Source organism: Balearica regulorum, chromosome 1, assembly GCF_011004875.1.
Source record: "Balearica regulorum gibbericeps isolate bBalReg1 chromosome 1, bBalReg1.pri, whole genome shotgun sequence".
In the NCBI taxonomy this organism is placed as follows: Eukaryota; Metazoa; Chordata; class Aves; order Gruiformes; family Gruidae; genus Balearica; species Balearica regulorum.
This window is the reverse complement of record NC_046184.1, coordinates 50,117,970-50,135,181: the sequence shown is the minus strand read 5'-3', so window position 1 is coordinate 50,135,181 and position 17,212 is coordinate 50,117,970. Positions and strand designations below refer to the sequence as shown.

General features: G+C 42.7%; 1 protein-coding gene across 1 annotated transcript in view; it reads right to left on the bottom strand.

Moving 5' to 3' along the window:
• PLEKHG7 (pleckstrin homology and RhoGEF domain containing G7) overlaps positions 1–17,212 on the bottom strand; it is a 34,709-nt gene that overhangs the window by 3,403 nt on the left and 14,094 nt on the right. Inside the window, exons 8-15 of the mRNA XM_010297913.2 lie at positions 15,388–15,483; positions 13,014–13,109; positions 11,606–11,719; positions 9,832–10,006; positions 8,010–8,125; positions 7,124–7,217; positions 5,050–5,129; positions 3,568–3,727 (exon numbers count right to left, since the gene is read on the bottom strand). Of these exons, the coding sequence (XP_010296215.2) occupies positions 3,568–3,727; positions 5,050–5,129; positions 7,124–7,217; positions 8,010–8,125; positions 9,832–10,006; positions 11,606–11,719; positions 13,014–13,109; positions 15,388–15,483 (931 nt within the window). The remainder of the gene's footprint in view (positions 1–3,567; positions 3,728–5,049; positions 5,130–7,123; positions 7,218–8,009; positions 8,126–9,831; positions 10,007–11,605; positions 11,720–13,013; positions 13,110–15,387; positions 15,484–17,212) is intronic.

The following is a 17,212-nucleotide window of genomic DNA, read 5'->3' as shown; positions in this document are numbered from 1 at the left end:
GGAAAAATATGGAGAAATTATACAAATTCCCTCATGCAGCTGTCAGTCCAATTTTATATCATATTGTCTCATTATGATTGAAGAAATGATGCATGTAATCATCTTTTGTGATTCTTAATAGGGCAATGCACCCTGATAGGGTTAGTTTTTTGTTGTGCAGGAAGCTTTGTTATTTCAAAAAGTTAATTCTGCTTGCATTTTTTTTATTTTTAATTCCTTTATCATTGTACAGCTAAGGTGCTTTTGAGTCTAGCTGAGGATCAGTAAGAGAAGTTTCCATTCAAAGTGGACTAAATCATAACTGAATTTGGAGAAAAACAAATATCAAACATTAAAGAGAAAGGCCACGTTTCTATTTTATTTCAAACGGGTCTGTACGACAGCTGCTACATAGGGAAGTGGCTGCACTCAGGCCGATGTTGGGTTTGGGCTCTCCCTGGGGCACGTGCATGAGCCGTTGCTGCTGCCCGCGGTGCTCCTGGTCGGCTGCCAGCAGCAACGTCTCGCAGGGCCCTTTGGTTCCTCTCAAACTTCTGCAGAAGTCAGTTGGTGACTCTGGCTGTGACAGCAGCATCTCCTGGGTCCTGCAGATGACTTTGGGCATTATGGGGCAGGTTTTCCTGCAAGGGGACAAGAACCAACGTCGCATGTCCAGAGTGAAAGGGTGGGTTAAGTCTGCTACCAAGCAAGCTTGGGGCAAGAGGAGGGGAAAGCATCTTCAGGCAGCCAAAATCCTGCGGCAGACGGCAGGCGTGCTTGGGTGGGCTGGTTGTGGCAAGGAAAAGGGCACAGTAACCTGTTATAATGCACTAGATTCACGTGGCTTCGCTTGTTTTAGCTGGAGTCTTTGTTGCTGTAAGCGAAGCAACCGTGAGCGGGGTGCGGGATTGCCTCCCTGCGAGCAGGGGCCTAGACAGAGGCCTGCTCCTGAACCCTCGCAGCCCGAGGGGAGCGCAGATCTCGAGCTGCCAAGACAAGGCAGCGTTTTTCTGAGTCTACTACAGTTGACATATCTTTTTGATAAACTTTTCTAGCTCACATAGTTTGCTCTGAACCTTTGTACTGTGTAGAATATCTTGCTGGTGTGTCATGCTTTTTGTCCAAGCATTTCCAAGTGCTCTACAGTCAGACCTCAAAATGTTTCTGGAAGATAAAGTGTCCTATAAATCCTAGTTTTATAGAAAAGGAAAGTGGAGCACCGACTGGTTAAATTACTGCAGCAAATCAGTTAGCAGTGGAAAGTTTTAGCAGCAGAGGAGGTATGTTTCAGAACTCATGCCTTCTGTCTGTCTGTGGTCAATGGGAAATACAACTTTACAGTTCTAAATATGAATTTTCTGGGCAATGCTCTGCATCAGGCTCTCAGTAATGTTTTCTAAAAGAAATTCTGTAGCTGTAAAGATTGCCAGTCTTTGATACAGCAACATACCGGTGGGTCTGGCTCCTTCAAACTTCTGTAAAGCATTATTAGTGGAACAATAATAAGTAATTGCAAAGATTAAATCCAGAGTAGGATGTTAAAAAGAAAGAAATTTCTAATCAAAAAGTATGTTGCTGCTTGCTATCTTCAGAGATGGATTCCTACTATTACACTTGTAAATTTACATCTCTTGTACAAGGTCCTGGCATTCGTGGATAGTTCTGCCTTTAGGGTAGCTTCCCGGTGGTGTGAGCACACCATTATGTCTCTTATCCGTTTGCTGATATGTTATAGGCTTTGGGCTGGAATTATCCTGCATAATTATCAGTCTCCTGCCTGCTGCCAAAAGGGTATTTCTATGATATGGCAATATATATATATTTCTAGTCCTTGTATTGAGGGTATGTTTCTTTCCAAAATGAGATAAATAGTCGGCAAACTAATGGATGCAAAAATACTTGACAGATTAAAAATCAGGGTTTCATTTTTGATTAACGTGATGGATCACTACAAGTCACAGGCTGCCTTTCCTGACAACATGTGAACAAATCTTCTACTGCCACCAGTAGTAAAAGTCTCCTTGAGACTGCAAATAAATTGGCAGCATTCCTCAAGGTCACACATTCCTGACAATATTTTTTTTTTTCTGCAAAGGGACATTTTCCATTGACACTGGAAATTTTGCTTGTTGTTTTACACAAAATGTTGGAAATCTGAACTGCAAGATCAGTAATTTTTCTCACTATTTTTATTGTGCCCCACTCCAAGGGAGCCTGTACTGGGATGTGGTCTTGTAACACCTTGAAGCCCCAGATAAGGAATGGAGACTGCCATAGCTACAGCTGTAATGAAGCTGGTAGGAATATATGGGAGAGAAGCTGGGCAATGAGGTCCAGAGGAAGGGCCATAACCAGTGGCCAGAGTGTGGGCTGGGATGCAGCAGGTAACTTTGTTCTGCTGGTTGTGGCTGGGTCACAGGGATAAGAAGGACCCTGGCTAGAAATCTCTGAATGTAGCAAATGCTGGATTGGAAAAAAATTTAAAAAATCTTATTCCCATCTCCATTATAACATTTATGCCTAATGTTGTACGTGCAAATGGGAGGGTGGCTCTGTCTAGCACCACCCTGTCTAGCACCCAGAAGTTGTTGATGTTGCATCTGGTCTGGGCTTAGGCAGCAACGTGGGGCTGCCCTTCCCTCCAACCTGCATGCAAGAGGTGGCCACTGTGTTTGCTTCATTTCTTCTGGTTTGGTAGGGAGACTCGTTAGGCAGAGAGGCAGTGCCTGGATTATGTTTAAAAGCAGGTTATTCTTCTCTGTGTCCATCCCCTTATCTCATCTTTAGTCATTTGCCTTTTGTTGCTTACCTTTATTTTCTGTCAGCATTGATGCTGAATGCTGATTACTCTGGGTGAATATATTTCAAGGTTATCATAAATTTTATCAGCTCTAGGCTTATTTTCCTCATCTACTGATTTCCTATGAGCACTCTGGCTCCCTGAGCTTTTCCTCTCAGTCTTTAGAATTAGGATGGCTGACAGGCTCTGGAGCCTGGAGGTTTGTATTTCTCGTATTTCTCTTTGATATAGGAGGCTCCTGGGATCTGGGCAGTGTTAGACTGAGGTGTGTGAGCACCTGCATGAGTGGCTCAGACCAAGAGGAGGCCTGATTTTTAACACCTGCTCCCCCACCCAAGGTCTGATTTGGGGACTCCAGGGCTGTTGTTTTGGCAGGGTAAGGCTGGTCGCTCTCTGTGGGGGTCAGTTCTCCTCCCCTCCTTACCCAAGGGCACAGCAGCAGGTGTTAATTGGGGCAGTTTCCCCGATGATGCATTTGTGTGTCTGTAAGCAAAGCAGCATTGAAGTATGGCGGGTGATTTCCAATAGTCAGTGGGGAGGTGAGTAGGAGCAGCAGTGGGAGGTAAATCTCCTCTCCAGCCTCCTCAAGAATTGCTACTGTGCATGTGTGAGGACGCCCAGGAGAGCAGCGTGCTGGGGTGTTGGGTAGTGAGACTACTGAAAAAATGCTGTACAACTAGTATGGAATTGAAAACGTCCTTGGGAAGGAGCCCCAGGGTTTGACAGAGCGTGTCCCAATGCGTTGAGGTGGTATTTATGAAGATGTTCAAATGCACGCAGGCACATACCTGTAACGTGGATGGGGTCAACGTTTTTCAGTGTCAGTCTGTCTAGAGGGATGGGCTGGTCTAGGACTGTGCAAAACCCACCCTCTTTTATGAAGGACTGCAGCTCAGGAGTGAGGGAAGGACAGACAGGGATTAAGCCGGTGTCTGAGCCCCCGTATTTCTGGGAATAGAAAATGAAGTTGGTTAGCTGGTTGTCTGCCATCTGCTCATGAAGTATAGGCACTAACCAGCCCTAAATTATGTGCTTGCTTTGATCAAAGGTACTCAGCTTATTTGCCTGAGGAACCTCAGAAAAACTCATTGGTACCTGGAGCTCTCCTGCAAGGTCAGACCTTGTACTAAAAATGCCACACTAGAAACACAAGTCCACAGGCAGAAAACACCCTAAGGTGTTCAAAGGTCTTTTTTTGTCCCTTCTCCCCATTATTTTAATAGCAGGACTTTTTCTCTATGCCTTGGAAGTGTGTTTCCCCATCTCCCCTCACATACATGCAGAACAGGGAATTACTGGGGCTACAGATGGGTTGCAGACCTTCACAGAAGGTTCACCAACACAGGTACTTGGGGCAACCCTCAAAGAGACTTGCCTGCGGGCACCAGGTCCCTTGAATTTCTGCTCCCTTCATCCCTCCCCAGTGCTAAGGGATGGTGCTGCTGCTCTAGAATCTCTCACTGTATGCCTTATCTATATCCTACAAAAGCAGAACACCCACTTCTTTTAAAAAATCCAAGAAGTCTTTAAATCAGACACAAGCTTCTTGAGATTTAGCACACGTCCACTTAGCCTTAATTTACATCAGCTTCATAAACTTAATTAGCTAGATGCACTCCTACACTGAAGCTTTAGGAGTTTCCGGTCACGCAGTGCCTTTTTTGGGGGCCTAGACACATAAGTTTATCATCTATAGAACTCTCTCTCTAGCATCTTTGATCAATAGTAACTTTCTTAAAAAGAGTCATTATCTCCATTTTAAAGTAGGGGAAATCAAGGCAAAGAGAGGTGACATACAACAGACTGTGCTGGAAATGAGAATAAAACCAGCTTTCCATCTGTTTTTTCCTTTTTTTTTTTTTTTTTTCTTTTTTCTTTCCACTTCTTTCCAACAGTTCTGATATCTCTGGGATAAAAATTTCTCAGGTTGCTAGACTGAGTCATGAGGGTGGCATTAGAAAACTTCCTACATTATTGAAACTTTTCTGAGCTTTAGGAATCCAGCACACAGAACAACACTGGGAAAATATTAAGGTTTGTAATGCAAATTCTGCCTGTTGTAGTGTTCCTGTAACGTGCTGAGCCTAGAAGCAGGGTTTTGAATCAGTGTTATGGTTTGGTATTTGCATAAGGAAGTATCAGCCGGCCTTCATGCCCATTAGTCATCTTGTATTTTTCTTGTTAGATCAATCTTCCAAAGCACATTCAAAATATTTACCAATCTAAACAGCATAACAACTGCAACCATGTATATCTCTTTCCATTATTACCTTTTTGTTACGTTTAATTTTGGTAATTAATAGGAAATCATTGAATAGGAAGAGGTAGACGTCAAGGAGTCTTGTGCTTTCTGAGGAGAAAAACGAAAAAAATCAATTTAACGGTGTGATTATTTTAGGGAGCACTTCTAAGATGAGGCATATCTATGAATCACTGCATCTTACAAAATGCTTTTAACAAAGAAACATGGTTTCTAACAACTACTTATGTCCAAGAAAGGAGACTCTGCAACCTCTCTGGTCCCCTGTACCAATATTTGACCACCCTAATTGTTAACAAGTTTTTCTAAATATCTAATGGGGGAGTATCCCATGCTGCAACTTGCATTCTTATGTCTCATCCTTTCTCTGTGCAACTTCAAGATGCCTTTAGCTCCATCTGCCTAAAACCAGCCATTAGGCGGTTGAAGACAACAGTAATGTCTTCCCTGAGCCTTCTCTTCCTACATCTGAACAAACCCACTTCTGTCAGCTGCTCCTATTCTCAATTACAGGATTACAAAAAACCCCCAACCAAACATCCAAAAACCCCAAACAAACCACCATGCAACTGTGGGCTCAGTGATCTCAGTTGCATTCAAACAAGCACAGCTCACCTTAACACCAAATTTGTGCAGGTCTGTTTAGACTGGTTACTTTAAGACATGCTTCTTTCTGTTGTGCGGTATTATATTTGACTTGTGATTTCATTTTTGTCTTGAAAGATATTTTATCCAGACAAGTGGCCAAATGCCAGGCACTTTTATACTGCAGATTGCAGGCAGCTGGCTGTCTTGGTGGGTAAGAGTTATGCTCATACCTCCTGCTCCATTTTCTAATTATGTGTTGCAGAAAGAAATATGGCCACCTGATGGCCACCCTTACCTCCTGATAAGGGGTAATGATAGGGGCTGATGTCTCATCAAGAGAGCAATGAGTGCAGAGGGAAGCATTGGCGGGAGAGGACTCAGTGGCTTTCTTTCTCCTCTTTGCCTGCCACCCCCTAAACATCACCTTTTCTTCTGCTCTCTGTGTCCCTCACGTTGTGCCTTCTCATCTGCTACTATAGTTCTCCTCATGTGAAAAGGAAAACAAAGACACTGAAAAATGGACTGTGTCCTTTTTGCTGCTCCCTTTATAAAAGTAATAATGGTGGTGGGAGACAGAAAGCGTTGCTTGCTTATTCTCTTCACCTCTGCTCCTGAGAAGGTGGTGAAGGAAACGGGCTGTGCTCATTTCTGCCAAATCATTGCTACAGCCCTGGCGCACATCCTTTCAGATAATGGTCTTCTCCAAACTGCCCAGGCTCTGCTTTCCTGCTCTTGCAAGGAGGAAATCCTTCTCTCCTGTGCAGGTAGAGATTCTGCAGCAGCTCCCCAGCAAGCAACCTGTGCCCTGCTACAAAATGATGCCTGTGTCTCTGGAGACGTGAGTCTCTGCTCTGCCAGGGTGATGGACAGCTGCAAGCAGTGTTGTAGAAATCAACATGCTTGCGTGGGACCGCTGTGCTACCTGTGGAGTTAATGGCATGTTGTATGAGCGCTCTGTTCATAAATGGGAAGCCACCTGGCAGGATAACACCTTCATGTTCCAAGGTATCCATCAAAACAGCATTCTTAGCAGAGATGAAGTATGAAATAAAAATACCAAAACCTCTGGACTTTTCAGTAATTTTCAATGAAACACATAGCAGATATGATGCCAGAGAGGTGAGGTATGTTGACATCAGTCCCTGGGCACATGGGGCACCTTGTATAGGACAGTTTAAGCTTCCTGTTTTCCTATTGCCACATTCTTGAATTCTACAGTAAAACACTCCCTTTGAGTGGCAGGCATTGGCCAGTCAAGCTGATTTCTTCAGCACCCGGCAGACTGAATATCCAGATGTGACAATAAACAATCATGCAGATTACTCATCCTTTTGGCGGTTTAGCTGTTTCTCAGTCTCTCTCTGACAAGCTGTACATTTGCTTTTTCTTTCCCACACCTGCCCAAATACTGTTGCAGAGGTTCGTTCTGGACCTGCCATAACAAAATATGATTCTGTTAAGCGAACTCCTGATACCAGGACATTTAGGGACATTACCTGCTAGTGTTAGCCTCCCTTCATGAAGGAGAAGTCTGTTCGCTGAGGACAAAATGTTTTCACTGCTGTTTTCTCTTAAGCTTTGCTTCAAACACTTAACCCAAAAAACAGACAAAAAGAGAGAGAGAATGGAGAATCTTGTGTATCTGATGATGAACTGGGAAGCAACCAGCAGTTAAACAGCACACATGTGCTCTTATCTCAGGCTAAATACATCACACAGCTAATAACTGAGCATGGCTGTGTTTCTTCAGCATGGCTATTGCTTGAATGTGTTTACACTTTTGAAATGTTAAGCTGCGTTTTTCTTTTCTGGAGTGACTTTAATGGTTTTTGCAGCCCTGCATGTGAACAGACATAATCCTTGAGACGTGATCCACTTGATGATGTTACCATAACACTGCTTAAAGTCTGTCTGTGTGGATAAGGGAGTAACTATAGCAGAAAGGTGCACGTGTTCCTAGGTATGCTGTGTAATTTTTTGTAATGCTATTTAAATGTAAAGAGAAATTTCTTTGGCTCAGCTTGAGGAGTGAAAGAGGCAAATAATTTCTACTTTGTATCCTTATAGTAGTAATACTTACATTATCCTGTTTCATTCTGCCCCCTAAAAGCAAGCACTGGAGAGTCCTCCTGGATCATACGATGGTACTCTCTTGGATGCTAGCTGAGAGCAACCCGTGCTGCCATCCGAGGCACCGTGCACAGCCTGCATGGTCAGCTACAGTGTTTGCAGTGCTCAGGCTGCAGCTGCTCCTGTTAGAGCAGAGCCATCCCCAGTAACTAGAATATAGACAACCAGCCAACTTTAGACCATGCTATAAAGATAGATAGGAAACTAAACCTTCCTCAAGGAAAAATGCCCTTTAAAAAAAAAGATACTTACCTCTGGGACAAAGAATCTCTTGTCACGATCCCAGACCTGAGGCCAAATTATAACCTCTTGCAGCTGCCTGAACTTCTGAAAGTTGTCCAACCACTTGACTTTACCTTCCAGATCCCCTGAAATATGTGAAACATCAGTTACTGCCAAGGCTGGCAAAACCAGTCCTGTTTCTAGAAGATGCTGAATACTGATTTTCTCCAGTGGAAGCCCCAGATGAAATCTTGGCCTCATTGTAAAAAATGCCTAAACTCTTTTTAGGTCAGCAGAGCCAGAATTTCAAACCATGGATTCAAACATGCTTAAATTCACTGTTAAATGAAAAGGTTGTGTTTACTAATCTGACTGGGGAACAGGGGAAATCATGTAAAACTGAATTAAACTGTCATCTTAAAAAGTTCTTTAAAGAATATCCTGCCTTTCTAAACTGTCTGGGGTAGTCAGAGAAAAAATAATTTTCATTATATACAGCCTGATCAAAAGACTGTTGAAATTAATGAGAATTAATTTCTGGGGAACTGGTGCCAGAAGTGACTGAAGCATTTAACTGGGATGGGGGCATGTCAGAAGGTGAAAAATGGAGACAGTCTTTGCTGATTCAGGGCCATTATGGGGAAAAGTTTAATGGACCTGCAACTTAAATTCCAAGTTTTTGAGATACTGCAAATAATAATTTCAGGTTTAGACCACACCTAAACCTGCTGTCCTCCCAGTAGAAGTCCCCAGACTAGTGACAAAACCATCTTATTTTCCTACGGGACCCATTCTGTGCCAAAAAGTGTGTTCCTTGTGTGGCCATTAGGCTACGCTCCTCATCAGACTTGGCAAGAAGAGAAAGAACTCAAGTCTCTCTTTTAGGTGGTAATTCTGTCATTGGGGTATTTACCCAAGAAGATGGAGCCCCAGATTTATCTATCTCTAGAAGACATTAGGTCTCTCTCTACCTTATCTCCCAAGGAGATGTTCAAGCCTTCATCCTCCAGGACAGGGAGAAGGATGGCAGCAGAGAGCGAGCTACCGTGCTGGTTGGCTCAAGGCCGTGGTGTGCTGCTGGTGAGGATGAAGAGCTGCCTGGCACCTGTCCCTGCCAAGATTTGCAGGATAAGTGTTTTGCTGATGTACTATCTTGTTTTTGATTTCAGTGGAGGCTGCATGAGCCTTTTGGGGGAAAAAAACCTATCTGCTGATGTACTGTATGACCATAGGACACTTAGAGATGCATTTATAGCTTCCTGAACAAGAATGAATTAATAAAATATTTACTTAAAACAAAATGCAGGGAAAAAATACATTCCTGGAACAACCCCTTCTTTTTCCACAATAGCTAGAGAAAATCTGTAGCTGAGATGATAGCTGTTCAGCTACTTTACATGGTAGGAGCCTGTCATTTACTGAAAGGTCAATGACATAATATTCCCCTTGTGAGTGCAATTTTATCCTATTAAGGATTAGCCCCAACAAATCCTCCCTAGACATAAATCCAACTCAAAGACTTCTTTGTTTGAGATCTTTCTTTATTTGTTCCAATTTGTGATCTGCTTTTAATTGTTTGCATGTCACTGCAGATGATTCTGAGCAAATACAAGTGACTCACTGATTTGGGAGTCCTGTGACCTTGCTCAGAGAGGGTTTGACAGCACAAGGGTGGCACCAATCATTTGCTACAGAATGAGGAAGGACTCAAGGATTGTAGAAAGGCATGCACATCCTCATTGCATCTCTGCAGGGAGACTGGACCCATTCACACTCAAAGGACACACACAAAAAGGCCACATAACCTGCTAATTGTTAATTGTGCACTTGTCTTTTAACCTTAGCTACTTACGTATGGACTTTTCCACCTTCTCTTTCAGTGACCAGATAAAGCCTTTCTCTGTTTCATCAGTGCTCCTCTTCCAGATGTTGTTAAGGAGGAGGGGATAGCGCGTCAGTCGATGCAAAGGAGTGACCAGCAGCTCGGGCAGATGCAGCCTCTTGCACTGTTCGTTTTGTTCGCACCACTGCTGAAGACAAGGAAAAACTGCCTTAGGCCTCGGCTTGCTCCCTGGCAGGGAGGTAGCAAACAGTAATGAGACAGGGACTAATTAAAGATGAACTTCTCATGCAGTGAGAGCAAGGGCAGTGTAAAGGCTCTCTACAGAGGGGGGAATCACATCATTCCTCCAGATTCACTTTCTGCATTGCTGCTTCCCATTTCAGATGCTGTGCCTGTGCCAGCAGATCAAGCAGTGCTCTTATTTATTTGCCATTTTAATTTCATGAGTAAAACCTTAGTTACATTTGGGGGCCACCTTATGTTTTAGGGTCACCTGCTACTTCCCTCTGGGGACATTTTTCCTAGGCGTGAGTGTGTTAGTGATGTGAAACTCCCAGGCTCTAAAAGCTGCAGAGTTTGGCTGCTGCAGAGAGGTGTCCTCCCAGTTTTTGCCTGCCTGTGAGAAAGGCCCACTTCTTTCTAAGCTTGTAAATGTTGAAGATCAATCTTAAGTATTTACAGGACACACTGGTCTGCTAACGCTAAGTCAGAAAGAGCAGACCCCTCTCCCCAGAGGGGAGCCCCACCGCTGCACTGGCTGGAGTTGTCACTTCTGCAAAGACAGAACCTGATCTAGTGATGTAACTTTACAAAGACATCACTGACAGCTCTTTCCAGCCTTAGAGGGAGCTAAATGCTGACTTACTGGTAGTGTTTTGATACCAAGTTCTACCTTTGCTTTATCTATGGTTAAGAAAGACCTGTTAGAGGAGTTAAACACTGCCACTGCGGAGGGGTTGCTTGCTGGTCTATCCAGGATGTTGCTTCTTCGCTGCAGGCACGTGGAGGAGGAAAGCAGCCTGGCTTTCTGGCCAAGGCTCAACCAAAACCCACCCTGCTCTCTCACTGCAGGCTCCCAAGACACATGAAAGCACTGACTTGCTCCTGGATATTTCTATTCCTCTTGTTTTGGCTTGTATCATATATCCTTTTCCTCAAGCAGAAGGAAACCATCATACGCTTCTCCAGTTTTGAAGCTTCTGTATGTCATTGCTGACGTGGCGTGGCGTAGCGTAGAGGCTGGGGGCTGGTTTGTACGCGGGGAATGCGAGCCCTGTTCTGCTGAAGCACATAATATCCTGCGTACTGTGTTCCCACCCAACAGCTAAACCAAGCTGATATGCAGGATACATATCAAAGTAATACATTTGAGAGATATTTTACAATGCTGCTTGGTTTTTGTTTCTATTTTTCTGTAACTGTTTTACTTTGTTAAGGTGGAGGTCACAAAGTCAAGGGATTATGTGTGAAATCTGAACGATAGAGGCTGGAGGTACATATTTTCTGCCTGCAAAAATGCAGACAGTTGTTCCCTTTTGGCTTCCCCCTCTTGCCTGTGTTAAACTACAAGTATGGATATTTCCCATATGGAGGGGAAGATACACTCAGGAGGGTGACTTCATATCTATGATACCCTCTGCAGTTCAAAAAATCTGTGTGAAATGCTATCATCTACACAGTTTTGCTTCCAATGAACTTTCCTAGTCTCCTGTTAAAATCCTGTCATAAGGCACGAAGGTTGAAGACCACAACACAACCAACACCATCACCACCATCACTTTACTTTCAGGTAGATGCCAAAATCTTCTCTCTGTCTCAGGTTTTCCAAGTAGAAGACAGCGGAGGTATAGTTAAGGCAATAAATCTGGTGTGTCTGGCAAAGGTCACCCTGGAAAAACTGCAGAAAATAGTTGGAAACTTAGAAAGAAACAAAAATATCATGACAAAGAGAGGAACAACAGTTTTGGTTTTGTAATGTGTGTTTTACCTGAGATTTCCTTGTACCTAGGAAAACAGAGGAAGAGGGAAAGGGGGAGTTAAAAAAGTAAAAAAAGAGAAAGTCAAAAAGTGGTAAAAGAGGTAAAGTAGTAAAGAACCCACAACAGTGCTCAAGCAACGCATGGGAGCACAGTTCTAACAGCTCTGCGGAGGTGTGAAACATTCTTAGACTTTGTTCTCATTAGAAATAAATGATGTGAAATTCATGTAGAAGCTGAAGATAAAACCCACTATCTATGCAAAGGCGTTACATGGCCTCATATAGCATGTCACTTTATATCCGAGGGTGTTAGATAGCTCTGAGAAATGTTGAATGTCATTTGTGATAAAAATCAATTTTGTCTGGGATTTTCTGTCTCACACAAACATTATCGATAGGAACGCCTGAAGTCAGAGGTAATGGGGGTGAGAAACCAAGCTCTAGCCTCCCTTTCCCTTTTTAAAATCCCAACCCTGAGGTAGGATCTGGTTTAGTATTTTCCCAGAAGTTTTCTAATGGCCTCTACTGCTAGGGAAAGTTCAGGTCCATGAATTGATTTTCTGTCTGTACTAATATTTCCAACTTTTCAGTCACTGGGAAGTTGTGCAGGAAATAGAGCCCCTGGAGATTGCTGTTTGGACAACTGCCTTGTTTGCGGTGCAGACTGCCCAAAAGGGTTGCAGGGCAGTGCTTGGCAGCGGCAGGACAGCTGCGTCTGTGCTTCTCTCTTGTTTAGTGGACACAGGCCAAAGTGCAAGAGGTCTTTCAGTCCTATTGAGCTCTTAATTAAGCACTTAAATACACTTGTGGGTCTGGTCCGTAGAGTAAAGGAAGGATCTATGTGATGAAGTGGAAGGAGGCAGGGAACATTCAGCAACGGGGCTGCGGTCTGGTCTCTGGGAAACATCTTCCATAGAGGGAGAATCTCGTCTCTGTCCGTGGCAAAGTCTCCTCAAGGTTCCCCAGGAAGGGAAAATCTTTCCACACTTTGTTCCTCGTACAGGGCACGTTTCCATGACCACCTCAAACATGCCAACAAATAAAAATGAAAACATCATACTGACAGGAGGTGCTTGAGGCTGAGACCAAACTGCCTGTGACAGATGGCATGCCCTTGACTGACTTGATTGCTCTAAAGCACCTGCATGCTATGATAAATGGTCTGCTGCAAGGACCTGCTGATATTAAGCAGGAATACTTCTAATTATGTTACCTTTCTGAGTATGGAGCTGAAATCCATAGGAGAGTCTGCCTTGCTGACATGCTCCTTCACAGTTTCAAAGAAAGTTTTCAGAAAAGTGAGACTTATCTAAATAAGGGGCAGGGAGAAAAGAAAAGAGAAATTAGCATCAGTGATCTTCTGAAGTGAAGTTTAAAACAACTTTATTTCCCATCCCTGGTGTCTTCAGGCTCCAGGCCTAATGGGGTGCCTATACTTTTCTCCCTGACATTGCCAGAATTAGCTTCAGAATTATGCCCGGAATGCTTTGATTAGTCAGAAACTAAAACAAATCTACAGAAATACCCACTTACCTCATGATATTGCCATATGACAAAAGCTTTGAAACAAGATTACAGTTATTCCATTTAGACTTATTTTAGGGTAGCAGCTGAATTCAATATGAATTGACATGGAAAATTACAATACGTGAATGGTATCTACTGGAAAACATTGATTGTGTATGACAGGGCTGTGACAATTAAGGAAGTCTCATTCATTTGAAGAAGATGCCATCTTTCACAGTTTGAGTTTGTTTCATACTGTTGGAGGTGAAGGAAATTTCTATAAAATGCTATAAAAAGTCACGTATTCCCTATAAATTAACTTTATAAGTTTGCATTAGATTCCAAAGGTGCCCACACTGTCAGTCAGATATGGATGAAAGCCTGCTCCTAAGCCCAGTTCAGGTTGCCTCCTGAACACCTTGTTTGCACACAAATTCATGACCAGACTCAGCTTTAGGTCAAATTTTAGGCCAGAAGGGAACATCACCCTCTGTGATACAGCTATGAACTGCTGTTGTAGCTGCACACGCTGCTTTGTTTGGTGCATTTATCGGGGCAGGATTGCTTATACGGTGATGCTTATTCTTTCATTTTGACAAGAGTGCATTTTCCATCTTTTACAGCACACGTATTTTCATGGATTCAGCCTGCTGTCAAGAAGAAATGTGTGCTGTGAAATGCATGCAAAAAGGCATAAAAAGCTTTGAGAGCAGCTACTTTCTCCTGTACTTGATCATTATTTTATATACAAGTATGCATAATAGATGATCATTTATCATCCTCATTAATAAGGATGAAACAAAATGGAAAATATATTAAAGATAATTCTCTCAAGACATGACCAAGCTCCAGTCAAGCTCAAAGCTTTTGTGATAGCTAAATGGCACACAGCAATATACCCCACTCCTTTGAACAAGAACAAAGGAATCAGCGGCCACACATCAACTGAACTCTAATAGCTGGCTGCACTTATGGTCTTAGCCCACAACAAGTGCGAGGTGAAACATTAGCCAAAAATCTCTTTCCTTGTATGTCCAAACCTGCTCAGGTGGTCACTCGCAGCAGCTCACCTTGTGTGTGGTCAGTCACTGAGCAGAGGTGACTTACTCATGTGTTTGAGCTCTGGCTAATTGTCCCTACTCTGAAGAGCATTTCTGCTTTTCTTGTTTTGGCTAAAAAGGGAGATGTTAACTGTTAAGGCAAGGGAATTACAATAAAGGAAAGAACTTCAAGTAAGCAACTGGTTTAGGGCATGTGATATGATTGTGAACAGTTGTTCAACTTATGCAGCTGAAGAGCCCCTTCCAAAATCAACTTTGTTACTAAGGGTGAGGTGTCCTGTAAAAGAGGTCACAAGCTAAGAAAAATTTATGTTTTGTTTCTGAAGTTACGTAAAAGCTGTTTTGGACTTGGGTTCCTTTAACTTTCAGGAACTGAAAATGATCTCCCAGCAACTGACCACAAGCAGCAAAGAGCTGGAGCACATCACAGCCAAGCCTCATGGCCTCCCTCCTCCTGGAAGCTGGAGGGTAAGTAGCACAGGAACACAGAGCATCCACTTAGTGTGGGAGATATCCTTCCACCCACACCGAGGGAAACCCCAGCTGGAGAGGGCTGGTCATCATTTTGTTTTAACTTGCTCTACCGGAGTGGCATACTAGATAGCAAAGTCTTTGTGCCCATCTGTTTGCGAAAGGAAACGTTGAAGTTATTTTGCCGTTCTTACTGTTTTGCTGTAAGGATTGTGCAGTTGGAGTGTATCTTTGCAAATCCTTTTAAGAGGATGTTGCTTATGAGAGTTAGTCTCAAACTCGTGATTACTTCAGAAACTGCCAAATGAGCTCGCCTCTGTGTTCAAATGCCTGTTTATCTTTTGCTGGAGGCATATGAGAATAATTTGCACTGGTAAAACTTGACTCCCACTGATATATGAAATAGAAATGAAGGAAAGACTAATTATTTGAACTAAGTTCCAAATGTGGGCATTGAATCTGCATAGAAGCTTTATGGGTGGTTTCTCATCTCCTTTTATTGGGCTGGTTGATTTCTGATCTCAGTAAGACTTTTATTTTTTTACTCACCTTGTTTAACTCCTCTAGGTTTGCAAAAAGTCTCCACAAATCCACATCCAAGAGAAATTCATTACTCTGGAGGTATTTCAGAGTGTTCATAAATATCTTTAAAACCAAAACAAACCCATGTTATTTACCAATTCAGTATATCTATTTTTATTTTTTTTTCTTTTCCCTGAAAAGAACATGTTTGCGCTGTAATTCTCATGAAATGATCATTTGATTTGGGGAGGGTAGAAGATGCCACTCCAAGAAACTTTTCCTGACCTGCCTGAAGGCTAAATATTGGGCTTCATGTGAGGAGGAGGGTATGAGTGATGTCTCTGCGGCTGCCACAGAGGCAGCTATGTCCCTGCTGTGCTCTCTGGCAGAAGAGGGGCAACTGCTGATTTGCTGCTGATCCGCGCAAAGGAATTAATAACATCAGAGTCATAGTTACAGATTTCTGTGACCTTTCTAAATGCTTTCCTTTCTACCCCCTGCATCTGCTGCTAGATAAGTTGTTTAGAGTTACTATGGGAAAATAAATATTGTTGGAATAGCATAAGTAGAGGGCTCATGAAGGTTTTTCATCTCTTTGGATCATTTTATTAACCTGGATTGAGTGAAAACTGCGTGTGTATTTATTGGCTGTCTAAGCTTTTATATTATTTAAGCTCTGATGGTGATCTTGGAGCTGACCTAAATCCGAAAAAGGCTTAAAAAATGTAGGTTACAGAGTAGAATTTTTTGTATATGTGTGAAAAGCATTAATGAAAAAACCCATCACCCAGGTGTCAAGACTGAAGAGCTAGTGAGAGTGTTTGCTTAGCCTTGTGTAATTCTTCAGTTGCCACAAAAAGTTGACATGAGACTTTAAAGGGGATCTACGGTGGTCTTAGAGTTCCTTGTGGAGATTCATTAAAATCAGTGGAATATTTCTATATTTAGAAGTACTTAGGGTAGCAGGTATCTGTAAAACTGGCTACTCAAATTCAATGAGTTCTTTCTTTGTCAGGAGAGTTTGGGAAGCTGGCATGGGCTGAATAGTTTATCATTCTTGGGTCACACAGGACTGGCTAAGGCTTGTCTGTGGGTTCCCACATCGGACTCACCAAGGGGCCTGCATGTCTCCTGTTATCCTCATCTTTCCTGTTATCTTCATCCTTCCCAGGATTCACCTGTTCTTGATCTACTCAGATCTCTGAATGAAGTGTACAGAAGGAAGGATGCTTCCAACCTGACTTGGACCAATAGCTGGTCCTGTCATCCTCTTTCCTCTCCCTTCCTGTTCTGCCCCACCAAGGAAGAATTCAGCCCACTCCTCTATTCCCTTTACTTTGCAGTACTTCTTGTACTGCCTAGGCTAACTTTTCAGCAACATGGAAAATATTTCACTAATCTTTTCCCTTTCACTAATAAAAGAACAGAAATTGTCTGTGCAGAATAAGAGAAAAATGATAGGAAGATAATTAGGGAAGCTTCCAGCCTTTTAAATGGATACACTAACTTTTGATCTGTGATGAATGTAAATAGTGCAGCTATTCTTGTAACAGTCTGTAATATTCTTCTCCGTATTTCAAAGCTCTTAAAATTCACCATGATGGAGGCAGTTTGGAGTTTTTGGGAGAGGAGTTGTTTATTAGTTTGCTTGTTTTCCTGTAGTATTAGAACTACAGGTCTGCTGAATTCTGAGCTTTTCATGTTCTAGTCAGGATAATCTAACCACAGCTTTATATGAAGTTAAATGAAGAGTATAAAGTTACAGACTAGCAGTAGAGAAATATTCAGTATAGTCAACTGGAGAGTTGATGCAGCCCAGCTCTAGTGAGAGGAATAGTGGAATATCAGCTGA